This window comes from Melanotaenia boesemani, chromosome 5 (assembly GCF_017639745.1).
Source record: "Melanotaenia boesemani isolate fMelBoe1 chromosome 5, fMelBoe1.pri, whole genome shotgun sequence".
In the NCBI taxonomy this organism is placed as follows: domain Eukaryota; kingdom Metazoa; phylum Chordata; class Actinopteri; order Atheriniformes; family Melanotaeniidae; genus Melanotaenia; species Melanotaenia boesemani.
Genome location: NC_055686.1, coordinates 34,036,771 through 34,048,636, shown reverse-complemented (window position 1 = coordinate 34,048,636; position 11,866 = coordinate 34,036,771). Strand labels below are relative to the sequence as shown.

The 11,866-nt window shown below is 38.2% G+C and overlaps 1 protein-coding gene across 10 annotated transcripts; it reads right to left on the bottom strand.

Moving 5' to 3' along the window:
• Positions 1–862: 862 nt before the first annotated feature.
• LOC121639570 (C-C motif chemokine 13-like) lies at positions 863–11,755 on the bottom strand. Of its 10 annotated transcripts, XM_041984894.1 has the most exons (6): positions 7,054–7,190; positions 5,844–5,946; positions 5,488–5,681; positions 1,584–1,730; positions 1,388–1,499; positions 863–1,186 (listed from the first exon to the last, which is right to left on the bottom strand). In XM_041984894.1, exons 4-6 carry the CDS (start codon positions 1,651–1,653, stop codon positions 1,090–1,092), a joined length of 279 nt encoding a protein of 92 aa, XP_041840828.1. In that variant the 5' UTR covers positions 1,654–1,730; positions 5,488–5,681; positions 5,844–5,946; positions 7,054–7,190; the 3' UTR covers positions 863–1,089. The 10 variants fall into 10 exon arrangements, with proteins under 10 accessions (XP_041840828.1, XP_041840834.1, XP_041840830.1 ...); XM_041984900.1 differs by lacking the exons at positions 5,844–5,946; positions 7,054–7,190 and adding an exon at positions 1,858–1,936 and having other exon boundaries at positions 1,584–1,747; positions 5,488–5,678; XM_041984896.1 differs by lacking the exons at positions 5,844–5,946; positions 7,054–7,190 and adding an exon at positions 1,858–1,936 and having other exon boundaries at positions 5,488–5,504.
• Between the last annotated feature and the right edge of the window lie 111 nt (positions 11,756–11,866).

Sequence of the window (11,866 nt, the reverse complement as noted above, 5' to 3'; positions counted from 1 at the left end):
ATTATTAATTTAAAAAACACATAAGGAACATGAATTATTTTCTATATAATTAATTTGACAGGGATGAGGCTTTGGTGGTAATTGCATCTGTTAAATATTAACAACAAACTGGTTTTAATGCATTCATATAATTTCAGAAACTCCCTGTAGTGACCTTCATGGCCAAAAATGTTCCACTGACTCCCATTAAAAATGCAGTTTAAAATGCTGTTTTCTCTAATGTCAGGATTTCATTTGGAAGAAAAATAGATATACAGTTATTGACACTTTTATTGGATTCTACCAGATTCAATGTTTTTTCATTCACTGTAGGCCGATGCAGGAAATCCCTGCATTTCAGATGGTTGTGTAATGCAGTCATGTGACCACCAGGGGGCAACAAGATTCTTTTTTTTTTGTATGTGTGAAATAATGTCCTGATCTACATCTAATCACCATTATATTAATTTATTTGTTACATACAAATAATCTGATTCCTCCCTCTGATGGAGGGAGGAATCCTAGAGCTGGGAACTCCACACAACTGAAGCAGAGTGTAATAATCTGGACAGAAAACAAAAAAAGATGAAAAACAATAAATTACACCATCTGTTTTTCTTGCCATTTATCCCATATTCATTTTCATTTTCCAATCATTTCTGTAACTTTTTCCAGTTTTCCTGGGAAAATATAAAGAAGAGGGATGGATTAAAACTTTTGCACCTCATTGAAAGTCATGACTAAAAAGTTCATTTAAATTAGAATTTGTCTTTTTATTACATGTCTTTATAATTAGCTCCACATCTTTTTTATTAGAAAAGTAATTTTCCTCATAAAAGAAAAAGGAAAAAACTTATGCCACAACAAATATAGACATCGTTTTTATTCAAGCTCAAACCTCAAAATTAATTATATTTTGTCATTTACAGAATTTCAGGTGAGAAAAATCAAACATTTAAAACTACAAACTTTATTGCAACAAGGTTTATACTGTTGGATAATGAGCATAATAAAAAAAAACATGTTAAAGAAAAATTAAAAAGAAAGGAAACAACATTCTGATTTAATTTTTACTGATGAAGAAGTCTTCGTGATGAGCAGGTCACCCGTTTAAAAGGAGCTCTCATCCACGAACCTCATGATGTTCTCGGCCCAGGACAGAGTCGGATCCACACAGATCTGACGACCTAATTTCTTTGTAACAAAACTGAGACAGAGACACAAAGTCAAACATTAAACTTATTATCAGACTTTATATTTTAATTTAAAATAAAACACAGCTACAAAACAATGAAATATGTTCATGAATTATGATGCATTAAGTCATACTTAGTAGTACTTATTAGACGTATTGAATCATTTAATTGGACATGCTGAGACTGCGGTAAACCCAGTCTGAAGAGCTTACATGACTCCAGACTTGGGGCAGTGGTGATCAGTCATGCGATAGGATTTGATGAGGGTTTTGTTCAATCTTCTCGGGTAGAATGTGAAGCAACACTCTTTAGGAACAATTTCATCTGAATAAAAGAGCATTGATCATCGTTAGGCTGGTTTAAAAGGTGCCTCCTCCATCTAAACTACATAATCCAAAATAATCTTACCTTTGCAGTTGATTGCAGACAACAGTGCAACTCCCAGGATGCAGAGCAGAAGGATGTGAGCGGTCCTCATGGTGACTCGATATTCCCCTGGAGACAATGATATTGGAGGTTCACCACAGCTGCTCCTCAAATCGCGATAAGAGGCTTCTAAACAGACGGAGGTACTGTGTCACGTTTATCAAGATAAAAAAAAAAAAAAAAAAGAAAGAGGTGTCACTGGTGTGAAAGAGGCAGTGTGGCTGTGGTTGCAAAGGGAGTGGATGTTTAAACCCACCAGTAAGAAACTTTCCACTCGGGTAGACTCCAGAGGAAATACGCTTGTGGTTGGCCCAAAGGTGTTGTTTCTACTGCCTCTGTAAAAACATTCAGTCACAGTCAGCAAACATAAAGGACAGACCTAAAATAGGCTAAAAATAGAAAATATTAGAGGTACTAGTTTTGTATGTTTTTATTATTATATAAAAAAGTTGGCCCACACCATGATATTACCACCACCATGCTGAACCAATAGGAGACTGTTGTGCTGAACTGCAGTGTATTAACTTCTCCAGACATGTATACATTCAGTCTTTCCAGAGTTATTTTGGCTTCTAAACATCATCTTTAGCAAATAAAGATAAATTTTTATACTCACAGCGCTGCCAATGTGCACTGTTGTTGTTCAAGGGACTCGTGAACATTAGTGTTAGCCAACAGGGAGAGGCCATTAGATGTAGCAGTAACCCCAAATCCTTTATTAGCCTGTGTTACAGATCTTCCTATAGGAGGGATTTTTATTCATCAAATACTCCTAAAGATAATAAATGATCATGAATTTCCTTCATCTTCAAACAGCCTGTGTAAATGTGAGAAGTTTGCTCAGGTCTTTATGATCTAGGTTCATGAGCTACTTCTACATGTCTTGTGAAACTTTTGGAGCTCCTTTGTTTAATTTTTTAAAAAGGACAAAAAAAAAAAAAAAAAAAAAAAGACATCCACTCACATCTCACTACTACTCACTCATTTTAAAATGAACTTGCAATCCACGAGGTTCATATACTTTTAGCCCATAAAGGTCATGCTAATAAACTGTTTTCTTTAATAAACATGTAGCAAGTGTAAAATTTATTGTCTCATTTAATATGGAAATCTTACTTTAATTCAACATTCAAGGCAACTTTATTGATTGAGACAATTTATTTGTAGCCACGTACACTTTGGATATCAGCAGTTATCAGAATAAGAAACAATGGTCTATGTCAGTACCAGAAGTCCAACAGGTGAAGCTACTCGAGCCACGTGGTGAGACGCTCCCCGGAAGTTTCTGCCCATTTCGTCTTAACACGTACATTCACACTAAAACAATTTCAAGCACCACCATCAGGTTGAAAACATTTTGTTTGGTACCTCCTAACCTCTGATTGGTCAGTCAACTCTGTAGGTAGATGAACATCACTTGAAGTCTCATTTTCTTCATCTGGACATGTTTTAAACAAAAACTACACAAATTCCCTTAAAACAACTCCAGATGATGGTAAACGTTCAGATATCATGCAATGGTAATTCCTTCATCTCAAACCATTAATTGAAACTATCTTTGGCAGCAGTGGTGGGTTTACCTCAACGTAACATGTCTCAGATGACCGATCACTGAGGAGACCATGTAGTAGAGGTCTGACACAGAACTTTGTGGACTGATGTGAGCAAAACCACCTCCTGATAAATGCAGGGAAAACCAAGGTGGATTTTTGGAGACGCTGGTCTGCTGTCCCTCACCAGTGAACATGGGAACGGACATTGAAAGAATACCTGGTGTTCCCCTCAACAAAACACTGGACTGGACTCACAACATGGATGCACTGTACAGGAAGGGTCAGAGCAGGTCTATCTTCTGAGGAGTCAGCGGTCTTTTGGAGTGAAGGGGGGTCTCCTGAGGACCTTCTCTCTTTGGTGGCATCAGTCATTCTGAGTGGTGAGGTCTGCTGGAGCAGCAGCATCAGACAGGAAGAAGCTGGACAAAATCATCAGGAAGTCCAGCTCTGTCCTGGGCTGTTCTCTGGACGTAGTGAATGGACCTCCATGCTGGACCATGAGTCCCACTCCTGCAGGACTCCCTGTCTGCTCTGGAGAGCAGCTTCAGTGAGTCTGATGCATCCTCGCTGTATGAAGGAGATACCGCAGTCTGCTGTCAGACTTTACAATGAACACAAGGAAACTGTCTTTACATGTTTACATACTCACCCTGTCAGACCAGATACTATATATATTACTTATTGTGTGTGTTCTTTTTTTATATCACCTGTACTGTTGTAAAAAGTACCGCTACGACCTTCCTGACCAAGGCCAGCGTGACTCCCTAAAGATGAGTCTGTTTACGGTTACTCAGAGGTTTCCATCCCGAGATGGAAGATCGTGTCTCTACTATTCACTCATTCTGCCAAGAGTTCTTTAACATTTTATTTATCCATAAACTGAACCTTTAAAATGTAGGACAAAAGTTTTGTTCTTGTCAAACTGAACGGTATTTTCAGAATGAATCCATACTTTTAACTTTTTCCTGTAATTGTTGATGCACTTACACACATGGAGATACAAGTTTTTAAAAACATGTGTTCAAGTTAGAGAACTTATGTCCCTGTACAAGTAAGGAAAAAGCTAGGTTTAATATTCAAATGTATTACAAAGTCTTTTAGCTTCGAAAAGTTTAAGACATTTATCGGAAATGAGATAAACAAACAATGAGGGGGATGAGTGGTTAACGCGGTTTACCTTTGAAGGCAGTGGATCATATTTCATGTTTGCAGCTCACTTTGAGCAAGAAGACTTGTTGCATTACGTTAATTAGCATAACCACAACCACCGTCCTCTTCTTACAGCTGCTTATAAGTCTCATTGTGCAACATTTACACGATTACACATGAAAAAAAAGACAACAAGGCAGCTTCTGGTTCAATATGTACATATTTTTATTATAATGAAACCATTTATATACATTTCAAGTGAGACACAGTTTCATGATGACCCACGTATGACTATCAGTCCTCTACAGTAAACGGGTCTCTTAAGGAAAAGAAATTAAAGTCAAGACAATGCCAAATAAAAGCAAGACATCCGGCAAACAGAACTAATTAAGCAACACATTGTTTATTATTTATTATTAATTATTGGCGCTGCCAATGTGCACTGTTGTTGTTCAAGGGACTCGTGAACTTTAGTGTTAGCCAACAGGGAGAGGCCATTAGATGTAGCAGTAACCCCAAATCCTTTAGTAGCCTTGTGTTACAGACCTTCCTATAGGAGGGATTTTTATTCATCAAATACTCCTAAGGACAATAAATGATCATAAATTTCCTTCATCAGCCTGTGTAAATGTGAGAAGTTTGCTCAGGTCTTCAGAAATTGCCCTGATTTATGATCTAGGATTTATGAGCTACTTCTACATGTCTTGTGAAACTTTGAGCTCCCTTGTTTAATTTTTTAAAAAGGAGAAAAAAAAAAAAGACATCCACTCACATCTGATTGTGATGTGATGGAGAACATGTCACTCATTTTAAAATTAACCTGCAATCCACAAGGTTCATATACTTTTAGCCCATAAAGGTCATGCTAACAAACTGTTTTCTTTAATAAATATTTAGCAAGTGTAAAATTTATTGTCTCATTTAATATAAAAAAAATCTTACAATAATTCTTCAACATTCAAGGTGTGGCAAGACTGGGGGACTAGTGAACTTCAGTTAAACTAAAAATGTCTGACAACGCCACTCTGGGACTGTCACCCAGAGATTATTAATATTTATTCCAACAAGGCAATCAGGTTTGTTACACTAATGAGGTGAGAGACAAGCATCCAGTAAAATTAACACAATTTTTATTTAAACAAAACAAACTGTTAAAAACAAATAAAAATAGAGCTGAGGCTTACCAGGGAAAGGTGGGCTGAAACGAGGTGCAGGAATCCAAGGAAAAGCCACCCCAAGCAAAGCACACACACTACCACACAACACTATAATCACACCACACAGGCACACAGAGCAGCATTCAGAGGAGGAGGGAGGAAGTCCCACCAGGAAGGAGACCAACACAGAGGAGGCACCACCATCCCCAGCTCTCAGGCCACTAAAAGAACGAAATAAAATTATGTTAGAACAGTAAAATAAAGCAGCACACCAACTAAATCACACTGCCTTCATTTAAAATATCTAAAAAAAAAAAAAAGAAAATAAAAACCGTCTGTAAAGACCAGGCCCTTTCTGTGGGTCACTACCAAATCGTACCAACCCTCAATCCACTAGAAGAATGGCAGCAGGTAGTGAGACGCCCTTTTCCACAAGAGATCTTTGTGGCCCCAAACACACAGCAGCTATAGTCCTTTAACAGGGAACTCTGTGTGACCGTGCGCTAAGGTCCAGCAACCCAGAAAAGCAATGGTTCTTTCCTAGGCGATTACCTTAATTAAGCGCCCACATCCTACCAATACGGAATCCTGTTTAGTAAAGGATGAGCGGAGGCAACTTATCCCCTCAAGATCACAATGTTTATTACAAAAAAATACAAAATAAAATACAACCCTAATCCACAGCAGGAGGGAGGGGCCACCCCACTGGCGACAGCTATAACCAGAAAGAAAAGGTCAAAGTGGAGTGTGAATACTAAGCGGGCCCAATCCGCATCGTTAAAAACAACATGCAATAAAACCAATTAAATTCAAGAAAACCACAGCAACCTATATTCCGCTATACATAAATAATAAAAGCAAAACCATCACAGACGATGCAGTGATGGGCCACCCCACTCCACACCCAATCCTGTCTGCTGTCGCCACTGTGAGACCTCCACACCAACCACTGGTAACAGCTAAAATCAGTATCCTGAGGGGAACACAACAATGGACAAGTATTAGTATAAAAAGGAAATAAAAGAAGAAATAAATAATCAATAAAAGTAGTTCTAGAAAAAAAATAATAAAAACACCCGGAACAAAACGGCAGTGGCAAGGAGGTTGGCACCTATAAAACAAACAAAACCAAATTATTAATAAAAACTCTAGGTGCTACACAAAGCTTGCCACACACACGGTTATCTTTTCATCAAAAGACAGGAGGCAGAGAACGACCCCAAACCCTCCTGGTACGCACGTCTTTTTAAAACACAAGAAAAGGAACCATTATTCCCAATAATCAAACACAATAAAACACACGCCCAAGACGATGAATCTCCTGGACCTTAAAATGGTACCTACACCGGCAGGGGAGAAGGCAATTCAGCATGCTGTTCCGTACACAGACTACAACAACCTTAAATCGTTTACCTACCAAGCAAGGGGTGCACGACGCAAATGGATGCAGGCGACTACGCACACGAACCTACTATTGTGGCTTCCTAGCTGTCTTTTATAACAGCCATCAATCACGAAGCCGGTGTGCACGCAGTTCGCCAACCGGAAGTGTGTCGCCCGCTCCTTCCGGTTACATTCGTTCCGTCCGGTTACATCTGCATCAAAACAAAAGGCTAAATGGCCCAGGCATCCATTGGGAGCAACAGCGAGACAGGCCAGAAATAAAACAATCAACGGAAAGCAAAGCAGCAGCAATCAGGAAGACGGTCAGCAGGCGTAGTAATCAGCTGGAGCTCATCCAGCAATGAGCACCGCAGCAGCCAATATCAGCCGCCTGTAGGACGGCTATGTTGTTGAAAGCTGTCCGATTTATCCCCCTAAAGAAATAATAAACATCATAAATGTCCCATAAAGACAAGAAACGTGCTCACAAGCCATGGATGAAGAAAATCTCCACCTCACACAGTCAGCAGCACAACACACGAGGAAGAAGCTTCACAAACAAAAAACACGACAGCTCCACGCAGCTCATCTTCAGATTCATTTTCATCAACTTCAGCTGATAAAATGGGCTTTAAAAGACAGAAAATAATCCCTTTATGGGAACATTTGCAAAATATGACTGAGGGGAAAAGAGCAGGCGTGTGATGGTGTTGCAGAAATGAAGATGTTAGTGGTCGTTTGCGGGTTTAAACGTGCTGGTTTGGTCCAACACAAATTTTTAAAGTGCTTTCCACCATGGTCTGGCTGAATACTCGATTCTGATTGGCTGGAAGGTGTCCATCAAAAAGTGATAATGGACACCTATGAAAGAAGTTCCGGTCAAATAGACTTATTGTTGTAAATTATTGCGCTGACTAAAAGGTGGTTGGTAACCGTGGCAACAGAAACTCAGACACCGGGCTGCAGACACACCAGATCATGTCTGTGACATGCATTCCTGTGAAAGCAGCTTGCAGGCTTATAGGACTCTGACAGTTCTAGCGAGACGAGAACGGAGCAACATTTTGTCGTCCTGTAATGTCCCAGCCAGCAGTGGTCAGGGTCCACAAACGTTAAATCTCCGTCCTTCAAACACCACTATGGACATGCCAGTATCTTTATGAAATGTCACGATCAACGGCAATGTTGTATTTAATTTTAAACAGGTTGTCGCCTGTGTTTCTCTCTTCATTACCTTACTTACTTACTTGATACAGAGTGAATGGTGGATAACATTATAAAAACGATTTAGGATAGACTTACTTGCTTGATACACATTTAATGATCAGATTAAATGGTGGATAGTATTTATTGCAATTAAAAACGATTGAGGAAACGATCTGTGGACTTTAACCGTTTGAAACAAAATGCAGCATCATTCTCTGGAAACACACAAGCTGTAAGAGCTGCACCCACTCTCTAAAATGATTCTTTGTGTCACTTAACATAATGTTAAGCAATCATCTGACTTCCCTCCACTGATCAGGTCTAATACAACAGCTTCGGACGACCGAGCTGCAGGTTCTGTGTTAGAGCCGGTTAAGAGTCGCCGCTGGAGACATGGCAGATCACGTCTGTGACGTGGCGTCGCTGTGAAAGCAGCCTGCAGGCTTATTGAACGATGTAGGAAACGATCTGTGGACTTTGACTGTTTGAAACAAAATGTTGCATCATCCTCTGGACACACACAAGCTGTAAGAGCTGCAGCCGCCCTCTGAAATGTTTGTGTCACATCTGCGTCGACGGAGCTGCAGGTTCTGTGTCAGAGCCGGTTACCATGGCAACGCGTCACAACAAAATAGTCCACTTAGCCGCTTCTTGTGAAAAACATATGATTTTAATGGTAAAAAACAACATTAATGCTTTAATAATTTATTTAATATTTATTTCTTTCGTAAGTGACCATGGTATAAGCGGGATAATGCCCTTCGAGGTGTCCATTATCATAAATTAATGGATTTCTGCTTCGTGTTGGACGGTTCAGGCCTCCGCATCATCAATTAATTTATGATAACGTACACCTAGCCGGGCATTATCCCTTACATATATTATTATTAATTTAATATTGATACTACTGCTCATTTAAATAGAAGACAAACTGTGTGACATGTATGAGAGCTGCAGGATAAACCATCACATGTCTACATTTTTAAAAAATAGATTAATCTGATCAAACCTCCAGCTGCATCAGGCAGTGATGTAAAAATGACCTTTTAGCTACAAACTACCAGGACATCTTCTAAGTTCAGCTTGTAAACTTAAAGGTGACTATTTTATTTTACCAGGTTCTACCTCTTATCAACACCTCTGTGTTTAACCACATTCATCTGTCTTTATCAACTTGCTATAAACCAAAAACATTTAGGCTTGCTGTCATAAATCCTTGAAAAAGTGGTTTTAAATCCCATTTGTAGTTTGTATGAAGTGTTTCAACCTGGATTAAGATCACACCACAAAACAGAAACTGTATGACTTCAAGTTACAAATGACCTTCTGCTTCAAACCTCTTTATTTTCTTCTGTTTTTCTTTTATAAATCCCTTGAACAACTTCAGACCTACTTATACATTTATTAGTTTTCAGCTATTTTAACCTTTAAATGCCAGTTTACTTGATTATTCATTTAAAATCACATAAGAAACATGAATTATTTTCTGTATAATTAATTTGACAGGGATGAGGCTTTGGTGGTGACTGCATCTGTCAAATATTAACAACAAACTGAGTTTAATGCATTCATATATTTTCAGATACTCCCTGTGGTGACCTTCATGACCAAAAATGTTCCACTGACTCCCATTAAAAATGCATATTTAATCTCCTTGTTGTTATAGTTTAAAATGCTGTTTTCTCCAATGTCAGAATTTCATTTAGACGAAAAATAGATATACAGTTATTGACACTGTTATTGGATTCCACCAGATTCAACTGTTTTACCATTCACTGTAGGCCGATGCAGGAAATCCCTGCATTTCAGATGGTTGTGTAATGCAGTCATGTGACCACCAGGGGGCAACAAGATTCTTTTTTTTTGTATGTGTGAAATAATGTCCTGATCTACATCTAATCAGCATTATAATAATAAATTTGTTACATACAAATAATCTGATTCATCCCTCTGATGGAGGGAGGAATCCTCCTAGAGCTGGAAACTCCACACAACTGAAGCAGAGTGTAATAATCTGGACGGAGAACAAAAAAAAGATTAATAAAACAATAAATTACACCATCTGTTTTTGCCATTTATCCCATATTCATTTTCATTTTTCAATCATTTCTGTAACTTTTTCCAGTTTTCCTGGCAAAACATAAAGAAGAGGGATGATTTAAAACCTTTGCACCTCATTGAAAGTCATGACTAAAAAGTTCATTTAAATTAGAATTTATCTTTATATTAAATGTTTTAATAATTTCTCCAAATCTGTTTTTTTAATTATTTATTTTTTTTTAGAAAAGTAATTTTCCTTATAAAAGAAAAAACTTAAGCCACAACAAATATAGACATTGTTTTTATTCAAGATCAAATCTCAAAATTAATTATATTTTGACATTTACAGAAATTCAGATGAGAAAAATCAAACATTTAAAACTACAAACTTTTATGCAACAAGGTTTATACTGTTGGATAATGAGCATAATAAAAAAAACATGTTAAAGCAAAATTAAAAAGAAAGGAAACAACATTCTCATTTAATTTTTACTGATGAAGAAGTCTTCAGGATGAGCAGGTCACCCGTTTAAAAGGAGCTCTCATCCACGAACCTCATGATGTTCTCGGCCCAGGACAGAGTCGGATCCACACAGATCTGACGACCTAATTTCTTTGTAACAAAACTGAGACAGAGACGCAAAGTCAAACATTCAACTCATTATCAGACTTTATATTTTTATTTAAAAAAAAAAATACAACTACAAAACAATGAAATATGTTCATGAATTGTGATGCATTAAGTCATACTTAGTAGTACTTATTAGACTTATTGAATCATTGAATTGGACAAGATGAGACTGAGGTAAACCCAGTCTGAAGAGCTTACATGACTCCAGACTTGGGGCAGCGGTGATCAGTCAGTTCATAGGATTTGATGAGGTTTTTGTTCAATCTTCTCGGGTAGAACTCGAAGCAACAATTATCAGGATTAACTGCATCTGAGTAAAAGAGCATTGATCATCGTTAGACTGGTTTAAAGGTGCCTCCTCCATCTAAACTACATAATCCAAAATAATCTTACTGTTGCAGTTGACTGCAGACAACAGTGCAGCTCCCAGGATGCAGAGCAGAAGGATGTGAGCGGTCCTCATGGTGACTCGATATTCCCCTGGAGACAATGATATTGGAGGTTCACCACAGCTGCTCCTCAAATCACGATAAGAGGCTTCTAAACAGACGGAGGTACTGTGTCACGTTTTATCAAGATAAAAAAAATAAATAAAAGAGGTGTCACTGGTGTGAAAGAGGCAGTGTGGCTGTGGTTGCAAAGGGAGTGGATGTTTAAACCCACCAGTAAGAAACTTTCCACTCGGGTAGACTCCAGAGGAAATGTGCTTGTGGTTGGCCCAAAGGTGTTGTTTCTACTGCCTCTGTAAAAACTTTGAAGTCAGCAAATATAAAGGACAAACCTAAAATAGGCTAAAAATAGAAAATATTAGAGGTACTAGTTTTGTATTTTTTTTATTATTATTTTAAAAAGTTGGCCCACACCATGATATTACCACCACCATGCTGAATCAATAGGAGACTTTAGTGCTGAACTGCAGTGTATTAACTTCTCCAGACATGTATACATTCAGCCTTTCCAGAATTATTTTGGCTTCTAAACATCATCTTTAGCAAATTAAGATAAGTTTATACTCACAGCGCTGACAATGTGCACTGTTGTTGTTCAAGGGACTTGTGAACATTAGTGTTAGCCAACAGGGAGAGGCCATTAGATGTAGCAGTAACCCCAAATCCTTTATTAGCCTGTGTTACAGATCTTCCTATA